At 37.0% G+C, this 21,845-nt stretch overlaps 1 protein-coding gene across 1 annotated transcript in view; it reads left to right on the top strand.

The window, feature by feature from the left end:
- The window catches only part of LAMA2 (laminin subunit alpha 2), a 572,820-nt gene that overhangs the window by 182,605 nt on the left and 368,370 nt on the right, over positions 1–21,845 (top strand). Inside the window, exon 4 of the mRNA XM_058566315.1 lies at positions 1,758–2,000. Coding sequence (XP_058422298.1) covers positions 1,758–2,000 — 243 coding nt within the window. The remainder of the gene's footprint in view (positions 1–1,757; positions 2,001–21,845) is intronic.

Raw genomic sequence — 21,845 nt, 5'->3', positions numbered from 1 at the left:
GATATTCAATACAACAGAACGGTCAAAGCCCAGACCAATCGAGCACATGTCCTGGCTGTTCCTTGCGATCCTGAGGTTAACCAGGTGGTCTCAGTGAAGTGGAGGCATTTGCGAGGCTTGGGCAACAGAGATTTATCAACAGATATAGAAGCATTTCAGCATTTTAACCACCAGTTTTTCCACAACTGTGTGGAGGAGGCAATTACCAACCCTACTGTTACTCATCTGATGGCTCATGATTTTCCCCTCATGGCGCACAAGCAGAAGTGCCTTCTAGTAAAGATCACAACAGACCAGCATCAGACCACTTGTAGTACCTCTTGTAAAGCAACTTTTCGTATTTTTAAATTCAATCCCTTAGAGTTTACCATAGACACTGTGCACGTTGAGTTCACGAAGCTCTCATCTCAAAATTATGAAGCAGGTAAAGTTTATTTCTAGAACTTTCCATTCAGAATTTCCTCTGCAGCCCAGCAGGCCCTTTCATCACATTTTAGTGGGTCTGTCCTCCCAGTAGTACCCTTTCAGTGACCCCAATCACCCAGAGCCTAGAACTGGCAAGCTCCCCATATCTTATAGTATTTGCTAAACAAGAGCATACCATGTTGCTTTATTGTTAGTGTCCTTTTCATCTGTCTCATGAGTACAATATATTATCAATCCGTGGATGGTGGGATTGTAATTTAAACTAGCTTGTATCTATTTTTCTACCCAGGGCATTGCACATAAATGTCACTCAATAATGTTTGTGCAGTGTTCTTTTGGACTGCATTGGTAAAGTCACACACATGCACTATTACAAAACATCCTGAATATTATTTTTTATGTCTTCAAATTTTATGTAGATTTGAAAATAGAAGATTGCCACATTCTCCTCAATTGTCACTCTGTTGATCTATAGTAACGTGATGCTTTTCTTTATTTCTCTCTTTTTTTTTTAACATGTTTACCTCTTGTACAAAAGTACAGAAACCCTTTATTTAATATGTTCCAGTTTCAAACAGTTGTCTGCGTGCCCTAGAATTTCTTCTCCCTTATTTTCTATTTGGGGATGTGGAGGAATTGAATTTATTGAGCATTTATCGCCAAGTCCTTTGCTAGGGACTTGCATACATTATCTCATTTAATGCAAGTTGTCTCTCAGTAGTGGATTTATTATTGACTATAATTTGGAGAAAAAGGAAGCTAGGAGTTGGAAGAGTAAAATAATCTGCCCAAGGTCACATAAATGCTGGGAGCACAGTTTGAACACAGACTGTGCCTCCAAAACCCTATGTTGTTTTTGCTGCACCACACTAACTCCGTCTAAATGGTACTTTTCTGAGGATTAGGTGATGTAATTAACTGTGTTTTCTAAACTATCAAGCACTACCCACGCATAGAATTTCTAAATCATACTTTATATGCTAACACAGTACGTTGAGTAAATTGGTATGTCATAAACGCTTTCCATGATCAAGATTATCATGAAACTTTAAAAATTAGGTGGAATGATGTCAATGAGTTGTTAGAGAACTAAAATCCCATCTTAACCCATTTCTTTTAAAGCCCTGGCTGTCAAAATGAAACATCTCATCTTAGGACAAAGGTATTCAATACGAACATGTAACAGTAAAATCATTTCAGAAAACATAATAAAGTTATGGAATAAAATCTGAAATAAAACCTACTGTAGCTTTAAGGCTTATATTTGGTATAAAATGATGAGAATACTTTGGAATTCAAAGTTACATATTGTTATTGTCCCTCTTCCCCAGGTGTTCCAGATTGCGTATGTGATTGTGAAAGCGGCCAACTCCCCTCGGCCTGGAAACTGGATTTTGGAACGCTCACTGGATGATTTTGAATACAAGCCCTGGCAGTATCACGCTGTGACGGACACAGAGTGTATCACCCTCTACAACATCCATCCCCGCACGGGACCACCATCATATGCCAAGGACGATGAGGTCATCTGTACTTCATTTTACTCCAAGATACACCCCTTAGAAAATGGAGAGGTAAGATGGGAAATGTCACCATGAGTACATTTACGATGGCAAAATAGGCCTGTCAGAAAGACTTGAATATATCAGTAATTAATGTCAGGGAGATTTTAAAATAGGATTTAGCAGAAGTACATTTAAATGAGTTATTAAATAAAAAGGAAAAAAAAAACCCAAAGTGATTAGAATTTTAACTACCTTCATCTAGAATGTGCCTCCCATCTCCAATAAAGATCAGAGAAGAGGAAATGGGTTTAAGTTGGAACGTCAATAATTAATTTTACGTATGAAGAGACTTTTCTGACAATGAGGATTGCTAATGATTGGAAAAGGATTGAAACCTTAAAGGAAGCCTTAGATCTGTGTGTACTATGGTCTGAAGATGGGAACAAAAGTGTTGACTTTGGGAAAAAATATAATTCACATGAAGGACCTAAATAAAAGAGAATTCTGTCACTCTTTGTATGTTTTTCTTCTGTCACCACATAGAGCTACCATGGGGTTTCTTTCCTTTGGTCAGGCTTTGCTTATTATATGCTTAATTATATGCTTAATTCAAAAGTGTTCCGCCTTTCTGTAGCATCTTTTATCCTGTGGTTAAGATTTTAGATTCATTCATTGGTTTTAAGCCACAGATTCAAACCGTGGCTTCACCTGTTACCAGCTGTGTGATCTTCAGCCAGTGACTTAAATTCTCTGTACCTCAGTTTAACTTCCGTTAAATTGGAAACAATGACAATAGTTTTTATTTGATGTGATTGTCAAGAAGATTAAGAGAATTATTATATTTAAAGCATTGGAGTAGTGCTGACAGACATATACACTAAGTGCTCTGCTAGCATTAACTGTTTTTGTTGTTGCTGCTGTAATGATAATAATAACTATTGTTGTTGTTAGTAGTTGTAGTAATAGTCTCTCAAATACCCAAACCTTGATATAGTGACTCTCTTGGATTCTCTAATTATATTTCCCTCATCTGTCCCTTCAGTATATGTGGCATAGCTCCTTTTGTGCTACAAACTTATGTACACCTCTATTTATACTCATGTTTGAGATTCTCTCCTCACTAGTCCTCACACGTGAAGCTAGTAACATTTTTTGCATTCACATGTTCCGAAACCCTGTATTCAAATTTTATCATGTCCACTTCAGCCAATCTAGGGTTCTCTTTAGACACTTCTGGGGGAAAGTTAGATTTCTGACATAAATCTATCACACTCCTCTTTGGCACTATTATTCTATGAATGTGTACCAGTGCCTCACTGTATTTCAAATTCTATGTTCAAAAATATCAGTTTTGGGGGAAAAATACCAAATTGCACTCCCAGCAGAGATCTCAATCTGCCAAATGACAAAAAATCAAACAGCTGTTCAACCTGCTTTGTGCCCAGAGGCACCTAATTCCTGGTCAGACTGGCCTGAGGATATAGGAGGAGGGAGGGAGTGTGGAGAGAATAATTTGGGTTGAATTTTTATTATTTTTATCTGGATCCAGTGTTTCCCCAGGAATAATAATTATCTAATATTTATAAAGCTATTCCTTACCTTTAAAAAAAAAGGTGCAATTCAGAAATTAGTTGAACAATATAAAATGTACTTAGATAGATATATAACATATGCGTTACATGCGTATCCCCAAAGCATCCTTGCCCTGCGTTGATGGTGGTTCTCCATCCTTTAGACGGTGTCAACCTGCCAACATGGAACAAGCAGAAGTGTTATTTGTTTGTTTGTTTAACTGGCTATATTATTTTCACTCCTAGACATTCACTAAAAACTACTCATTGATGGTGATCATCAAGAACAACTTATTCAACTTTCTCTGTGACATGTTTTTTAAGTCTATTTCTCTCTCATAGGAAAGTGGATGAGGTGAGGAACCAAAAGTAGTTCAAAATATTTGAAGTAGAATGAGAGTATTTAAGAATAAGAATTGAATTCAGACGTCTCCTAGGATATCTGCTTCATTTTATATAGTTTACTCTGTGAAACATGCTACTTTTTGGAATAAACAGGTCCAGAGAAGGCCGGTGATATTTCCAAGACTCCCAGCTCAACTGGTAACAAAGCTGAGATAAGAATCCAGGTCCCCTGACTCCTAGGTTAATGTTTCTTTCATACTGTAGTAAAGACTGAAAGTTGATTTTTAAAAAGTTGGTAATTGCTAAACTCAAAAATGGTTTAGAGGAGACATGGAGAATTCTACCACTGAACCACCCATGCATGGAGAGGAGACATAGAGATGCTGGATCGAGAATAAGTAGAAAGAGTCCTTATTCTGAGATATCGTGATATAGAAGAATGTACATGGGATTAGAAGACTGGGTTCTTGTCCAGGCTCTAGTCTTTGTGGGACCTCGGGAAGGTCACTTAATTTGAGATTGAATTTCTTTAATATATGAATTAGTTTAATATATAAATTGTCCTAAGGTACCTTTCCGTTCTAAAGTAATATAATTTTGGATATCACTTACAATATAACACATGGGAATATTCTAAAACTTTGGATGCTTACCTCCAATGTTTCCCAGACAAGAGACTGTGAAATAATCTTAGTATCATTAACCTTTAGTTTTAAAATGATGCACTTTTGAATACCACTTGAAATATAATTATTAGGTGCTTATGTTCAAAATGTTCCAGAGAAGTGACAGTCAAGTAAGAGAAACAAACATATAAACCAGTAAATGCAAAATGATAGTATAAATGCTACTGCAGAAGGGTATAGAGAGAGTGGTAAACCCTCCTGGGGGAGCCAAAGGAGCCACATTGAGAAGATGACTTCTCAGGGAAACCAGAAACAAGTCTTAGTAGCTCAGAAGTTTCAAGCCCAATATGCAAATTTATCTCTAATATGGCCTATGGGTTAAACTAGGTATACAACAGAATTCACCTCCATTGTTGAAGGGTATTTCTGCTGTATAGAATTGTATGTTTGCAGTTATTTTCTTTTGACACATTTTATTGTCTTCTGGTTTGCATTGTCTATGTAGAAAATGTAGCTATTTAATAATTGTCCTTTGTAGTGTCTTTTCTCTGATTTTTTTAAAAGATTTTTATTTTGTCTTTTTTTTCCGGTAGTTTTGCTGTGATGCTCCAGATCCACACTGCCCAATACAATAGTCACTAGCCGTATGTGGTTATTTAACTTAAATTTCAGTTAATTCAAATTAAATTAAAATTCAGCTCTTCAGTTGCACAGCCACATTTTAAGTGCTCAGTAGCCACATGTGACTAGCAGTTGCCACGTTGGATTGCATGGAAAGAACATTTCCATCATTGCACAAAATTCTATTGACCAGTGCTGCTATAGATGATACCTTTTTATTTTCTGGATTGGGATTTATTTGGTTGGTATGTCTGCATAATGATGTCTTTCATCAGTTCAGGAAATAATTCAACCATTAACTTTCCAAATATTGTTACTCCTCCATTCTCTCTCCTCTATAAATACAATTAAACATAATTTGCAACTTCTTACTGTATGCACACTATATCTTACACTTTCTTTGTATACACTCATCCTTTTGGCTTTTTATTCTTCATTCTAGATATTTTCTTCTTACTTACTTCCAGTTCACTCATTCTCTCTTCAGCTATGTAAAACCTGCTATTGAAACTATTCGTAGTTTCTTAATTTTATTTATTATATTTTTCAGTTCTAGAGTTTCTCTTTGGTTCATGTTCAAACATTTTAGTATTTAGTTTTATATCCGAATTTTATATATCTTTTAAAAGTTTAATTTAATAAAAAATTTATATTTAATTTTTTAACATTCTATTTTTATTTCCTTGAGCATAAGGTAACAATTATTTAAGCGTTTTTGTTTGATAATTCTAATATCTGACCTTTGTGGATATATTTTATTTCTGTTTCATCTGCTGATTCTTTTTTATGCTGTCTTATATCCTCACAATCTTCATTATTTTTGCATAACAGAAGTTGTATTTGAAAAATTAGGTGTAGAAAGAATTTGAGGCGTAAGATATTATCTTCATCTTGTGAGGATTTATTGATGCTTCTGCCAGGCAATGGCAATATGGATAATCTTAATTCGATTTCAAGGATTCACATTTCTGGAACACTTACATGACTCAAAGCTGTGCTGTAACCCAATGACAGCTTCTATAATTCCAGTTTACCCTCATTCTTAGGCTTCCTGTCTTTGGAGTCCAAACCAAAGTGTATGGGATTTATCCAAGTCCCACTCATACAAGTCCTGGAATCCAACTTTTGTCCTCCTAGTACAGCAAGGCTGTCAAAAGCACTGCTCAGTCTCTCACTCATGTCTTCTGGACAGGGAAATGCCCACAGGACAAAAGTTGTCACAATACACTAATTACCTCTTTAGACATCTTTCTTCTTGATATTGAGAAGGTGATTCTTCACCCTCTTGATAGCTCTCAGATGGCTTTAAATAAATGTTTTTATATATTTTTTCCACTTGGTCTAGTCGTTATCATTGAGAGTGTTGGCACTAATTATATAAGTTATCATAAACAAAAGCATAGTCTCATATGCAGTTTTTAAAACCTTTTTATTTTGGAATCATTTTAAATTTACATAAATGCAAGAAGAATACAGAGCATCTCCATGTCCCCTTTACCCAGCTCCCACTAAGGATATTGTCTTACAAAATCTCCATGCATTTGTCAAAACCAAGAAATTAACACCGATACATTACTATTACCTAAACCACAGATTTATTCAGATTTCATTCATGTTATCATTATTTTTTTTTTCTCTTTTGAGATCCAATTTGGGATCCTATATTGCATCTAGTCGTTGTGTCTCCTTAGTCTCCTCTGATCTGTGACAATTTCTTAATCTTCCCTTGTTTTTCATGACCTCCATCTTTTTAAGAGTACTGGTCAGGTTTTTTGAAGCACATTATTCATCTTGCATTTGCCTGATGTTTTCTTATGATGAGACTGGGCTTCTGGGTTTTGAGGAAGAATACCACAGAGGTGAAACATTTTCTCATTGCGTCACTCATATTTATTTTTATATGCACATGGCTTGTCTATTTCCTTTTTATTGGTTTATAAGTCTCTTTGTGCTTCTGGATAGATTTTTATTTTGGACAAAATTGTCTAAATACTCACCACGATTTGAAATGTATATTTTTTATTAAGCACTGAGTGATCATTTGCTTCCAGACATTCACAATACCCTTTAAATGTAGATTTAAGTCACAGAACAAGAGAAATAAGAGTAGAGTATTTTTAAGGCCCACCCATGAAACCAGGCCTTATAAAATAAACGTCTCAATTATAACACAGCAATAAGCAATAATGTTTCTGTTGTAGTTATAGAACATTACTAGAAAATAGTCTTCTGTGACTCACACCAAATCTATTGAGTCTAAGGTTTAGTCCACTGTCATTTGTCTGGAGAATTTTGGAGACATGTGCCAAAACTTTTAGAACATTTTAAAAGATTATATTTCAGGTGAAAAGTGTATCATTTTAGAGCTGAATGGTACCTTAGGTAAATTCCTCATTGATCTATTAAAGGATATTGCAGCCCTTAATTTCAGCTCTGTATCCAACCTCCAATACTGCCGTCTGTCCATATCATCACTGAAGACAGTTTAGCCTTTACTTCTGGCCTCTTAAATTTTAACAGCAATATCTCTGCTTATTTCTTCAGCTTTATTTATTTCTCCAGCCACCCCTACTCTTTTCCCTCCACTCTCTGGCTTGGGGCCTTCTCAGTCCTTCACCCCACATTGCCTGCGTGAGATCAATAAACGTTAATCATGTGGATTCACCAGAAGGGTACTTTAGGGCACGCACCCAGTCCCCTGGATAACTAGGTTCAACTACTTCCAAGAAGGAGATTAGTCCTGTAGTCTAGCATCCCAGGCTTGGATCCAAAGGAGGAAGAGAAGTTCGCTGTGAGCTGTGAGATAATCAAATCCCAGTCCTGGTAAAGGAGGAATAATGGAGAACAATGGAGGGATAACAGTACGACCAGTAGGTTGTTATCCAGGTTGTAAATAGAAGAGGGATTTGAGCTAAAGCCTTCAAAGAACTTCATTCTAGAAAGGTAATTCTGTATCATTAATGCCAAGAGGGGGCTCAGCTTTGCTTTGCTTTGAGAGAATGATCCTGAGCTCCCTTATAGGAGTTGCAGGGTGTGAAGCAACAGACTGCAAGGCACCTCCATTTCCTTGAGGCCAGCCAAAGGGAAAAGCTTTGGTGAGAACAGCTTCATAGACAGACCTCCCCAGCCTTGCTACAGGATGCAAACTGCCCTAAGAGCTCCTATCAGCCCAAGCGCTTCCTCTGCCCAAAGCAGTTGCCCTAAGATCCTATTGAGAATTGCTAATAAGAACTGCCGCTTGGAGGCGCCACTGAGAACCATGCTTGTAGTAGTTCCTGCTAAACGTGGCTTTACTTGGAAACCACCAGGGACGTTTGAAAGATAGCTGTTTCTGGGACCAGGGCTTTTAGTTCAATAGATTGAGGAAGAGCTCAGGAAGCTCTATGTATGTTTTATTTATTTATTTATTTATTTTTAAAAATAATTTTATTTATTTATTTCTTTTCCCCCCAAAGCCCCAGTAGATAGTTGTATGTCATAGCTGCACGTCCTTCCAGTTGCTGTATGTGGGACGTGGCCCCAGCATGGCGGGAGAAGCAGTGCATTGGTGCGCGCCTGGGATCCGAACCTGGGCTGCCAGCAGTGGAGCGTGCTCACTTAACCGCTAAGCCATGGTGCCGGCCCTCTATGTATGTTTTAAACAAGTACTCCTGGTGATTTTGACGTCCCTACTCCCAGCTTATTGTTATTTCTAGGCTTCCCAAACCCAGGAGACGAACAGATCATTAGTTATTCAGGGAAAGCACATCAGTATTCTAACTACTTCTAACTGAAGAAAGAGACTAACGTTTTTCTATCAGGAAACATGATTGGCTTTGGTGGACTGAATCTCTGGGTGGGTTTGAATTGAGTAATAAACTTGGAGCTATCACTAGGTTCTCGATGGTTGAAGAGATGGCTGAGAGAGGAGAATCATGTTAATAATGATCCATAGGATGGGGCTGTACAGATGGCACTACTCTAGGGGTCCTAGAATTAACGTTGTAATAAAAGTTTTTCCATTTTATGAGATTCTCCCCTTTCTATGGCTGGGATTATTCCTTTTAATTTCTTGAATTGTCACTAGACTGTTCTCTAAATATTCATGGTTACCATAGTAATTTTTGCTTCAGTTTCCTCATACAGAGAACTTTAAGTTATTTACATATGATTCCTTGTCCTTCTTACCACCACCCTTCCCACTGTTCTGGACTGCAACTCAAATGGAGCTTACATTCCCTGTCATTTTGCTTTTGAAACATGGCAGGCTGGTATAAAAATCCCCAGAGAAACCATCATTAACTCTTGAAGACACTTTTTCTTCTGTAAACTGTATGTAGAGCTTTGATATTATTTTGATTTCCTATGTGACAAAATTTTATTTATACAGACAGAGTATTTTTTTCTTCTTTTCATCGCCTGACATTATGGTGATCCTAAGAATTGCAAATACTGGAGAATGAAGAAACAAACCCAACACAGTATTAAAAAATGTTTCTGAGATCCTTTTTTGATGTAATATTGTTAAAGGTACAGCATGATTGCATGTGTGAGTTCATGTGGAGATGCAAGAATGGAGATGAGGAACTAGTCTCAGTTACCCTGGGAGTTACTTCTTTAGGGAGAAGAAGTAGGGTATCACTAATTTGTACCAGTTATGAATAGAGATTTAGGGAAATAATTATTTGGAGTTTTAGACTTCCTTTCTCTAAAAATAATTCTTGCATTGACCAACACGGGGTCAGTTAGTACCAGGAGCAACAACATGAAAGGGCCTCAATACAATGAAGTTTACATGCTGGCCTCCAAAAAACAGAACATTTCAACTCCAGTTGGGATACACAGAGCGCTTGAAATATTTTGGCATCACACACACACAAAATCCACAATTCATTTAAGGTATTTGTGTTATATTTGTATTATTATAGTTAAAAAACACACTTTTGTAATAAAATAAAGATGAAATTTAGAAGATTGTATTACTCCTTTCTATTAATCACTTTATAGACACCCCTCAACAATAAAGTATTAGTAAATCCTTGTTAAATTAATACAGTGTTGTTGAAAAATCATGAAGGCCAGAGAAACCGAATGAAAATAAAATCTTGAGGAGATAACACCAATATTTAGGACCTGGTTACCTCAGTGTTGTAGAATAGGATCTACTGGGATCTACTAAAATGGAACAGAAGGGTGAGCTTTTGATGAGCTGGGTAAGAAAGTGCAGGGTTGTGGTAGAAGGCACAGAGGCACAGCTTGCTGTCTTCTGGGTGATCACTAGATATGGCTCTGCCACTGATTCACCAAGGGAGTTGGACAGATGAGTAAACTATGCAATGTGTGCTCTGGGCAATTCACGTTACTATAATGAAGGTGAAATTAAGTCATTTATGGTAAAGCCTCCTTGTAACCTATACAATATGATAGCAAATTCTCTAGGTCAACAGCTAACATTGGCTTAAGCCCACCCCTAATTGCAGGAAAACTGAGCTGGTTTACCCTGGATTGAGAATGGGGCCCATGGAAAAGGGAAGGCTATGCATGCTGTTTTGTGGGGTCAACACTAGGGGAGGCGGGGCTAACTAAACAGGACTGAAGGGATAAGCAAAGTGGAAAACCATGAGCTCACTGAAGTGTAAAGGGCCAGAAGGAACAGATGAGGGTCTCAAGTGCTGATGTGGATTAGCCCGGAGCCCAGAAAACAATAGTAATCGTAGCGAAAATTTATTGTACACTTGTTTTATGGCCGGTGCTACTCTAAGACTTTACAAGGATAAACTCACATGTACTAATTCTGTCTCATTTCACAGCTGAGGGAAATGTGGCACAGTGAGATCAGATAACTTTCCCAGAGGTCCACAGCCAGTCATTTTTGGAGCTGTGATGTGAAGCCAGTGTGTCGTCTGAGCACTAGAAAGGCGCAGGAACAACCGTTTTCTTCTGTGGGGTTTTCTGGTGAATCTGTGGGCAGTGTAAGCCCAGGAATCCCCACCTCCCGGCAGGCCCTGCTTTCTCTCTGTCTGAGCTCGCGCAGGCGTGGGGCTGGGCTGCTGCTTATGTTTTTAGCTTACCAGGATTTAGTCTTTTAATGTTTTAAGTTAAGAAAAAAATTCTATACCTTACTTTTTCTCTTTGTGATGGGTAAATTACTTCTTTTTGAAATATAATAGTTTTTTTAATATAGTAGTTTTTTTAAATCTTAATTTCTCATATTCTTAACCTTTTTATCTTGCTTATTTTTTACTTTTTTTTTTTTTTTTTTTTGTGAGGAGATCAGCCCTGAGCTAACATCCGCCAATCCTCCTCTTTTTTTGCTGAGGAAGAGGGCCCTGGGCTAACATCGGTGCCTATCTTCCTCCACTTTATATGGGACGCCGCCACAGCACGGCTTACCAAGCAGTGCGTCGGTGCGCGCCCGGGATCCGAACCAGCGAACCCCGGGCCGCCGCAGCGGAGCGCGCGCACTTAACTGCTTGCGCCACCGGGCCAGCCCCTTATTTTTTACTTTTTAAATGATTTTTAATTTCTGTTTTTAAGAGTTTTACCTTGGTATATTTACATTACTAATATATTTTTTCTTCCTCAGACTTTATTCTGGTAAATGATTTATATTTCTTCCATATTATCATATATATATAAAACCATACCGTTAAGGGCATTAATCTCATCACGAGGGCCCCACCCTCAAGACCTAATTACCCCCAAGGTCCCATTGCCAAATAACATCATCTTGGGATTAGGGTTTCAAAGTAGGAATTTTGGGGAGCCACAAACATGCAGTCCATCACTGGAGGTTACTCTTATAAATGAACAACAGAACCCCTGTTGAGTAGCCCGACTGTACTTAGAACTCCAGAACTTCTCAAGCACCATATAAAGTGTTTCAGTGTTTGACCACAAGCTTTACTGCCCTGCTAACAGCTCTCTGAGTATAAGAATCTTTTAACTTTTCGTCCATTTCCTTAAGAAAGAACACAACACCATGTTAGACAGACTTGAGACCCATTGTAATACATAATTACTTTTTAAAATAAAATTCTCAAATACCCTAATATAGTAATCCTTTTCTGAAGCCTTTAATATTGGCTATTAATATCAATAATAAAATTATATTTTTTGAAAATAGTTACTCATTTTATGCACATTATAAAAGGGATTATTATAGACACCAGGGTTTTAAATGACTTCTAAGAGATTCATTTCTTCAAACTGTAGATAATTATGTCAAATATTACATTTGGCAGAGATACAGTAATTCTCCATCTTATAGTTAACTTTATTGAAAATTTTAAGTAACAGACCAGGTGAATACATTTTTTTTGTTCCAACAAAACTTTAAAATTTTGTATTTTTCTTTTATTTTGGCTCATGCTAATTCTTTCAAATTGTTACTTTTATTGTTAATTGATTAATTAGGTTAAAATCCTATCTGGACTGAATTGATATCATCTATCTTATAGTCAAAAAAAACAGCCCCCTATACCCTTAAGTTACTAATCTGTTAGTCTTTTGAACATTTCTTCAAAGCTTTGTTAGTTTTGATCTGAATGAATTTTAGATTTCATTTTTTAGGCTAGTTATTTTTTATATGAAGAACACTATATTTTCATCCACTCCACTTATGGTCAGTGCTAAAATCACTATTATTTAAGGAAATTTGCAAAGGAAGAAATATGATATAATATTATGTAGTCTTTAGCTTATCCATCCAATAACGCTTTTCTTCCACATAATTACTGTAGAGATAGGTGCACAAGCATTTAATTATGCTAGCATTTGATAGAAGAATTTCAAGAAAGCTGGGTAAACCAAGTTCACTTATACTCATTGCAACTTGTCACAGAAAAAGCCTATGTTAAAGTTCTCTGAACCGGGAATTTTGAATTGTTGCCAGTTATTTGGCTCCCAATTCTAAAGCAAATTGAGATTACAAAATTATGAAGCAAGAATAATACATGTTGTGTACAGAAAGAGGAAAAAAAGAACTACTAAATGCACTAGATATTATAAGATGCATCTGAGACCATTGAAACATATCTTGTGGCTTTTAAAATCAGGTCTGCAATCCTGAGGAAACATCCCATGTTGGAATGGCAGGTCATGCTAGATTTGATGGTGTCTTATCATTTTTTTTACCTGATCAAAGTAAGGACTAAGCCTTTCAGTTAAAATGTGCATCTCATGGAAAGGAAGAAGATTAGTGGGTTAAGTATTGTTATTGTTATCAATAATATTGGCAATAACCATTTTGTATATGGTGCTTCATCAGTTTCAAAGCACCTATTATACAGTCTTCCATCTGATCTTCACCAAAGCCTTGGAGACACTTGAAGCCAAAATATTTATCATTCTTATTTTAGAGATGGAGGTTAAATAACTTGTTTGGGGTCCCATAGTGGTAAATGTTCAACATTAATCTCTGGTCCAGGTCCAGTTCAAATCTTCCAATGGCAAATCTCATAATCATTCTGCATCATAAACTGAACCCTTCGGTCCAATCAGGCATCTTCTAAACGTGTGTTTATGATTGGTCACAAGGGCTGTGTGGCGCTGTGTGGATAATTAAGTGCCATCCATGATCTCTACTGGGAAAAACCTAAGGGTGTGTCAGTTAATCAGTCTCACACAAGAAAGATAATGTACTATTATCTTTATTGCAGAAGTATACTTGAAAATACAACAAAGGATCGTGAAGCTATTAAAATAAGCTTCTGATCCTTAGGGAAACTATTTCAACACTGGAGCTCTCATCAAAAGTCCTTGAGACAAATAACCCAGGAGTAGAATGGTTATGATTACACTTTGCAAGCAAACTTAAAAAGATATCAGGAGCTGCTTTACCAGGTCTCCTGCTATGAAATGAAAACTGGAGAAAAATCTACTGCAAAGCCTTCTAGCCTGAGGATGTGTACTGTTTTGCATCATAACAGACTGACTGTAGCCAAATATTTTCCTTGAAAATACATAAATGAACAACTTCTCTGAATTCTGCTACCTGGGAATCACATAAGACATATAATTTAAATTCTAATCATGAGTAGCAAAAATCCTATGGTACTCATTTTGCAAAGGAGAATGGCAGCCCTGGCAAGATTACAAGTTAGAAAATTAAATTCCGCTTGTGTAAATTTGTTCTTCAGCTGCATTCAGTACCAAGAATTATTTGTTTTCTTATTCAACAGATAAGTGCCTTCTAAAACCAAGCCTACTTAGGTTGAGCCATATGAAATTGCCAATATTTGACTATTTTTAGTCAATATAAATGCAGTTTCATATGGTTTAAACTAATATATGCCAAAACATGAATATAAGTACTTGCAGAAATTTAGACTGTCCTCAACATAACCTCACCTGTACACATTATTTTAGCAAAAGCAGTAAAGGGAATTCAATCCCTTCACTGAAACAATAATTTATAAGTGTAATAATTTATACTAGTTATTTTGTGAAGGTCTTTCCTTACTGTTAGTAATATGGTGACTATTAAGCTAATAATGAGTTATACTGCATTGGTTTCTTAATTTTTGGTGGAGGGGAGAAGAGCAAATAGCATTTTCATATGAATAACCAAACATTACATCAGGTGCCATGGAGAACTACGTGGAAGGTGAAGTTACTAGTAATATGTTTTGGTTAGTTACTAGTAATAAGTTTGGGAACGGAGTTATTTTGGCTCATAGACTGCAAAGCATGTATGTGTATATCTGTGTTTCTATACATACACACTCAAGTACCCTTATACATGTGGCATAATCACATGTGTAGATGTTAGTTGTATCAGGAGTGACAGCTGCCACCTTCTTTGAGGCATTTCAAATATTTTTATACTTGACATCCAACTTACAGCAGGTACCCACTATTCTCTTCAGGATGAATTACCTTATTGCAAGACTATTCGTGAAAATTCTTGAAGATTATGTTAAGGAAAAAAGAACCCTTTATTGCATTTTGAAGAAAAAAACCATAGTAATGATTTACTTTTGCTTTCTTTCTTATCTCTGTACTTGTTCTTTTTATCAGTGAATGAAAAACATTTTGCTCTTCCTTATAATCTGTTAGGTTGCATCCATTTATCTCATAACAAGACAAACTTTGGTCTTGAATTAGCTGCGGTAGAGAAGCTCCCACATTAATCACTACTAAGCAAATGCATTACCCAAAGGATAGGACATCAAAAATATGGCTGGGATTCAGTTTCAGCTCAACCACCAAATGACTTGATATTATGAATAAATTTTATGGGTTTATATAGCCAATGAGTAGTCCTCAACATTTGGCTATTTTTGCTATTAACAAACATTGACTGCCCCCTGTGTGGCAAGCACTATCTTAGGTGCAGGGAATAAAGGACATTATATTTTGGAGGGATAAGATAAGAGATTATATAAATAAATCAGGGAAAAATCTTGGAGACTTGGAGAAGGTGGTAAAGACACACTTAGCACAGAAAAGTCTTGATTACAGGAAGAGAGAGAGAGAGAGAGAGAGAGAGAGAGAGAGAGAGAGAATGGCAGTGACCTGTCTAGGGAGCTGCATGGTTGCCACATAGAAAATGTGGGCGGGAATGACGGGAGACAGGCTGTGTTCATAGCAATTGCTTTGACTCACCATGATTATTTCAGCTACTGAATATCTGAATAAATTGAGTAGAGAGGCTGTCTGTACTGAGCTGTAAAACAGTTTCAGAATGAGAAAATTCAATTTTAAACTTTGAAAAAAAACCTATACAACTGCCTTGCAAAAATATGTCACAGAAACAGATTTCAGGGGAGCAGAATTTTTTCCCTGTACAGTAATTATGGCTAAGTCCTTGTTAAGATAAAAAATAAGGATGTTTATTAGCATAAGGAGTGAAAGCATTTGGCTTTTTTGCTTTAGTTTATAGAATGTATCTTGTTTTGTAGTTCTTTTCCAACAAGCCTCACGTGGTTGGGGTTCACTCTTTAGCATGAGGGACCTATTACTAGAGTCACAATGGTTTAGTCCCTCATTTTTTGCCAGTGTTTTGATCAGTCCTTCCATTGAGAGGTAACTTTTTAATAATTCCCCCAAACAAGCATGGGGTAATGTTTGACCTCTAAGTTACTGTCACAGATGAAGCAGTCCAGTGGGCGGAATATGAGTGCACTCTTATTGCTGGGCTCCACGCTAAGGAAAACATACATGTTTTTCTTGAGACAATGGCTAGCTGAAAGCATCAGAGAACTGCTAGAAAGATAGAACCGTAAAGAGAAAATTCAAAAACAAAGTTAACCATTTTGTCAGCACTACATTATGTTGTGAAGGGCTATGACATAGTCTCTACTAGTTAATTCCATTAAGCTGATGCTTGCTAACAAGGCTAAGCTACTTGCATGGATGATGTTAAATATAGGCAAAAAGACACACAAAACACCTCTCTGCTTATGGGGCCGGCCCCGTGGCGTAGCAGTTAAGTGCGCAAGCTCTGCTGCTGGCTGCCCGGGTTCGGATCCCGGGCGTGTACCGATACACCACTTCTCCGGCCATTCTGTGGTGGCGTCCCACATAAAGTGGAGGAAGATCAGCACGGATGTTAGCTCAGGACCAGTCTTCCTCAGCAAAAAAAAAAAAAAAAAAGAGGAGGATTGGCATTGATGTTAGCTCAGGGCTGATCTTCCTCACAGGAAAAAAAAAACACCTCTCTGTGACTGCAGAAAGAGTGTCTAAGCACGGACAGAGGATTGCAAATGGTGTTCTCAGAAAGCCAAATCATTAAGACAGTAGCAAAATGGTGTCCTGAGCAACATAATGTGTTTATACCATCTTCTTACCCACCGAGCCACTCTGCTAAAATTTGCTATGGCTCACTGGTGTCTTTAGGCACACCAGGGAGGGCAGCCCAGGATATCGGTCACCCTCAGCCCTGCTCTGGTTAAGGCCCTGCATTAGGACTGAGAGGAGAAGTGGTCCAGTGCATTTTATCTTATATCCCTAGAAAAATAGCACAGTTGGTGCCTAACTTTCATTTCTGAAAATAGCACAGGTAATTTTTCAGCCAAATGAGATTTCTATCAAAAAAGGAAACAAAGGCAGAATGTGGAGAGGAGCTAATGTCAGTGCTTCTGGTAATATTAAAATTTGTTTTAAAATAATAAAAGACACGGTATTTCCAGGCACTTTAAACTCCAAAATTGGAAGCAGATCAAATGATGACAAATAGGATATTCATATATAAAAACAAAGAGAGGACTTGTAAAACCTAAGGTAAATGAAAATTAAAGTTGAAAAGATATAAAATAATTAGGTCAGGAGCAATCAGTAAAATATATGCCAAACCAAACAATACTTTGATATTCTGGTCTGGAATGAGGATTTGAGGTTATTTTGAAAAATAACATCACTACAACCCTGTCCAGAAGTCACAGCTGCAGAAACAGAAGTAAACAAGTAATCCTATTCGAAGGCTGCAAGGTTAAAGAACAACCAAAGACTCAAAACTCAATGAAATCCTTGTTAGTTCCCGGTGATATGACCACGGCTCATGCAATTCTCCAAAGGAGAACTACAAAGGACGTTTCTAGAGATAGGAATACAAATTCCATTTGCTTGCTTGTTTGTTTTTAAATCAGATAACAAAAATGAAGACTAGGTAAAAGATATTTTCTGTATTTGCTTTTAAAAAGTATCTCTATATTTTATATGCCGTCATTTAACATGAAATCTTTTCCCACTGCCTTCTCATAGATCACTAGGTAGTGGAAAGATGCTACTGTTTACTAGGCATTGTTAAAAGCTATTAAATTCCATGAGAGAGGGGGCCATGACTTACTCTTTTTTGCATTTTCCCTCTCCTCTGTTTATGTCACATAAACGTATGTGCAAGATCTTCTATGCCATCAGCCAAATCAGACCATTCTTGCCTGGGAGTAGAAAGTGGGACTTGACTTGTCTAGTCTGACTATCCTGATCCATGAACCAGCTAGCTTTCACATTTGTGACAGGGAGGTAACACCTTAGAATTTTGTAGTGTTTGCATGTGTCATTTGTTTATGTCCTAGACCTACACCAAACTCCAGGAAAATCAAGGACAAAAAGGTAATCAGTTATTCTGGACTCAAATTCAAACATCCACGTGAGAATATTAATAGGCGTAATATATGTGTAAGAAAATTTTTGTTTTGTGTATCTCATCTCTTGGAGTACCTCAGAGATCTATACTTTTTCAATCCAAAAATAACACAGAAGCAAAATGCTACAGGGGCCACAGAATGTTATCTTGAAGACTGTGCATTAATTACTCAAATCAGGAAACAATTAATTTTGCAACTCTATTCCATCATTTAACAGAGTAATTTCTGAAATAACCAGTCTCCTGTAACTTAGCACAAAACCAAATTGGTGTCACCACTTTGATTTCTCTTTTGAAATTAATTTCCAGTTCCGTTTTCTTTTGCCTCTGGTGTTCTGGATGATCATTTTGTAGCATCTGGATAATTTTATGTTAACATCTGGAATTGACATTTTTTAATTTGTCTGATGCATATAGAATACTTCTGTAGGAAATGTATTTTCCCAGCTGCTGTCTATTCATTTCAAAGAGACACGGTTAAGTGAGTGTAATAGCTTCTAAAATTCCTGAGGAAACACAAAGCATGTTTAATACAAAGTCCTTCCAGTCTGTTTTCTCTCCTCCTAGCTTTTCCCATGGCAGAAAGGCTTGAGGTCTATACAGAAGGAAGAGTTTTGCATGGTAACAGGTGGTGTCATTGAGTGCATGGGCTTTGACATCAGGCCAGGCTGGAATCATAGTCTGGCCGTCAATGGCTGTGTAACCTTAGGCAACTGGTTGAGGTTCAGTTTCCTTATCTCAAAATGGAGAAGTGTAAATACACGTCTCCCAATGTTGGTCATATTAAATGAGACGATTTATATACAATATCCAGTTCAAGGTGGGGAGTCAATAAATGGCCGCTATTATTATCATTTATTTCTGTGTATTACAGAATGCAACTTAGAATTTCTTCTTTTCCTGACCTTCTAGTGCTTTTATGCATGCAATTAGCAGTTTGGCAATTTGTACAAGGTTTTTTTTTTTAATCTTTTTTTTTTTTTTGTGAGGAAGATCAGCCCTGAGCGAACATTCATGCCAATCCTCCTCTTTTTGCTGAGGAAGACTGGCCCTGAGCTAACATCTGTTGCCAATCCTCCTCCTTTTTTTCCCTTTTTCTCCCCAAAGCCCCAGTAGATAGTTGTATGTCATAGTTGCACATCCTTCTAGCTGCTGTATGTGGGACTGGCCTCAGCATGGCTGGAGAAGCGGTGCGTGGGTGCGCGCCCGGATCCGGACCCAGCCCGCCAGTAGCAGAGCACGCGCACTTAACCACTAAGCCACGGGGCGGGGCCCCTGTACGAGGTTTTTGAGAGCTGATGTTGAATCTTTTCTTTTAAAAACTTGCTCTTTGAGTGGAAAGAGAGGGAAGGAATCAAGCTGGCTAAAGACGTTATAGAGGAAACCGGAGAGTACTTCCTTTCCGAGCTTCCGTAGCACAGCCGATAACATGTGCACAAAGGAACTTGAATTTTTAAGCAACACTTCGGAATTCACATACTAAAATAAAATCTATAAGTTCAAGCTGTTGTGGCGTCAGGGATAAAAGAATCCTACATTCATTATCATGAATGAAATGTTGTTCAAAATGTTTTGGAAGTCTTCTTGAATTTCATTGTTTTCATATTGATGACTTATTAACCAGTCTTGATTCTAAATGACTTTTATTCATTTACCCCCCAAAGTTATTCACCTTCAAAGATAAAATTTTGTAGTATTGAGTTAGTCAAAGAAATTTGTTGAAGGTTCTGAACACAGCTCTGAACAGTTCCAAAATCTCTTGAGGGTTGCTAGGATATGTGTAGAATGAAGGCAATTACTGTAAAGGTTTTTCATTCGTTCAGTTGTGCAATTTTTGATATCTATGTTAAAAAATTAGCAGCTTCATTTTACATCTGCAGATTAGAAAGCAGTTTTCAAAGGAAACCGAGTTAACAGAATTTTAGAGAAATGATTTTAATAACATGGGATTTCACACATTAATTCTGAAAACCCAATAATTTTCTTAAATATATTCTTTCGCATACTCTTATGCTACCTTAAAGAAATTGAGGGTTTGTGGATTGTCTAGTTTTTCATTCTTTACCCAAAACTGAGCAGGGTTGGTGTTCAATAATATTGGATAACACTAGATGAGTAAATAAATGAAGAGATGCTAAAATAAATGAATTCATTACCGTTGTTTATTAAAGAGATGTCCCTTTTTATACCTCCACTTATTTCCAAGAAAAGTGGCATACATAACAAAACATAACATTAAACTGGCAATAAAAAAGAAAATTTAACTAAACAAAAAAAAATTAAAGAGAAATGCACATTCACTGCTCATCTGGAATGAGTTAGTTATTGCAGTTGAACTCTTAATTTGATTCAGAATTTTCAGACAATTAGAAGAATAAAAGGAAAATGTTAAATTATACAGTTTCCTTGTCTGACAAGGAAGAGCTTCCAAATTTTCAAGGCAAACATTTTCTTGGCAATGAATTGTCAGAGAAAATTTTAATGCAGTCCTTATGTAAAGACGTCAGATAGCAAAAAGTACAAGATTTTCAAGCATAACAAGAGCAGAGGAAAATATTGCTTGTTTATTTCTACCACATAAGAAAGCAAGAATATAAACTTGAAATATTAACTCAGTAATGATATATGTGTCTCTGAAGAACTAAGATAATATGATTCAATTTCATAATTTTCTGACAGTCTAACTTAACCCAGGAAGGAGCCCTGGGGATGGCTGGGTAGTGTGTCTGTCTTCATGTCACTCTCAAATGTCAAATGCGCAGTGAAATCTGCAGGGTTGAATCACTTGGCAGGGACTTAAGCATCAATATTCTTTGTTGCTGGATAGTCTTCTGTGTGATTAAGATGAAGAGTGTACTCCTAGCCAAATGGAGAGCCAGCCGACTGTCACATAGAAGTGCATTGTCAGGTGGCCTCTGGTTAGAACCAATATACTTTCCCCAACATACATTTTGAGTAATAGTAGCTAACATTTACTGATTACTTGCCACATGCCAGATGCATTCGAAGTGCTTTGCGTCTTTTAACTCGTGAAACTTTCATAATAAGCCCAGGCGTGGACACTATCATTATTCCCATTTTACTAATGAGGAAACAGATGGGCAATTTTACTTTGCCCAAGGTTATACAGCTAATAAATGCCAGAGCCAGGATTTGAACCCAGGCTGATGCTACAGCCTGTGAGCTTAGCCACAGTCATGAACTTATCCTCAACCTGCCTAGGAATTTGTACTAGCATGTGGATTCTACAAAAGAGACACTTTAGACTCTTTTCATATAATATAGAAGGAATATTGACGTGAACCATGATAAGGGGAGCAATAACTAAAATTTGCTTTCCTTGACCATGAAAGAACATCAATGTGACTCCCTGCGAAGTGTCTGATTATGAAGAGAATTGCATTGTGATCAGCAGGCTTAGATGAAGAAAGCGAACTCTGAAATAACCAAATGAACGGATTAACCTATTCCATGGAATCAGGCTGAAAAAGAGTGCTCATCTTACAGAAGTGGTTGTGGTCTAATGGAAAGTGCATTGGATTTGAAGTAAAAAACAAAAATAAAAACAGAGTTTAATTCCCAATTCTGCTGCTCATAGTGTCTGTAACCTCCTAGTGTTTGCTTTTTCTGGGATATGCCTTCTTAGAAGCTCAATTTTCTTATCTGTAAATTGGTTTAAGAT

This window comes from Diceros bicornis, chromosome 23 (genome assembly GCF_020826845.1).
Source record: "Diceros bicornis minor isolate mBicDic1 chromosome 23, mDicBic1.mat.cur, whole genome shotgun sequence".
Taxonomy (NCBI): domain Eukaryota; kingdom Metazoa; phylum Chordata; class Mammalia; order Perissodactyla; family Rhinocerotidae; genus Diceros; species Diceros bicornis.
This window is presented reverse-complemented; position numbering and strand designations above follow the sequence as displayed.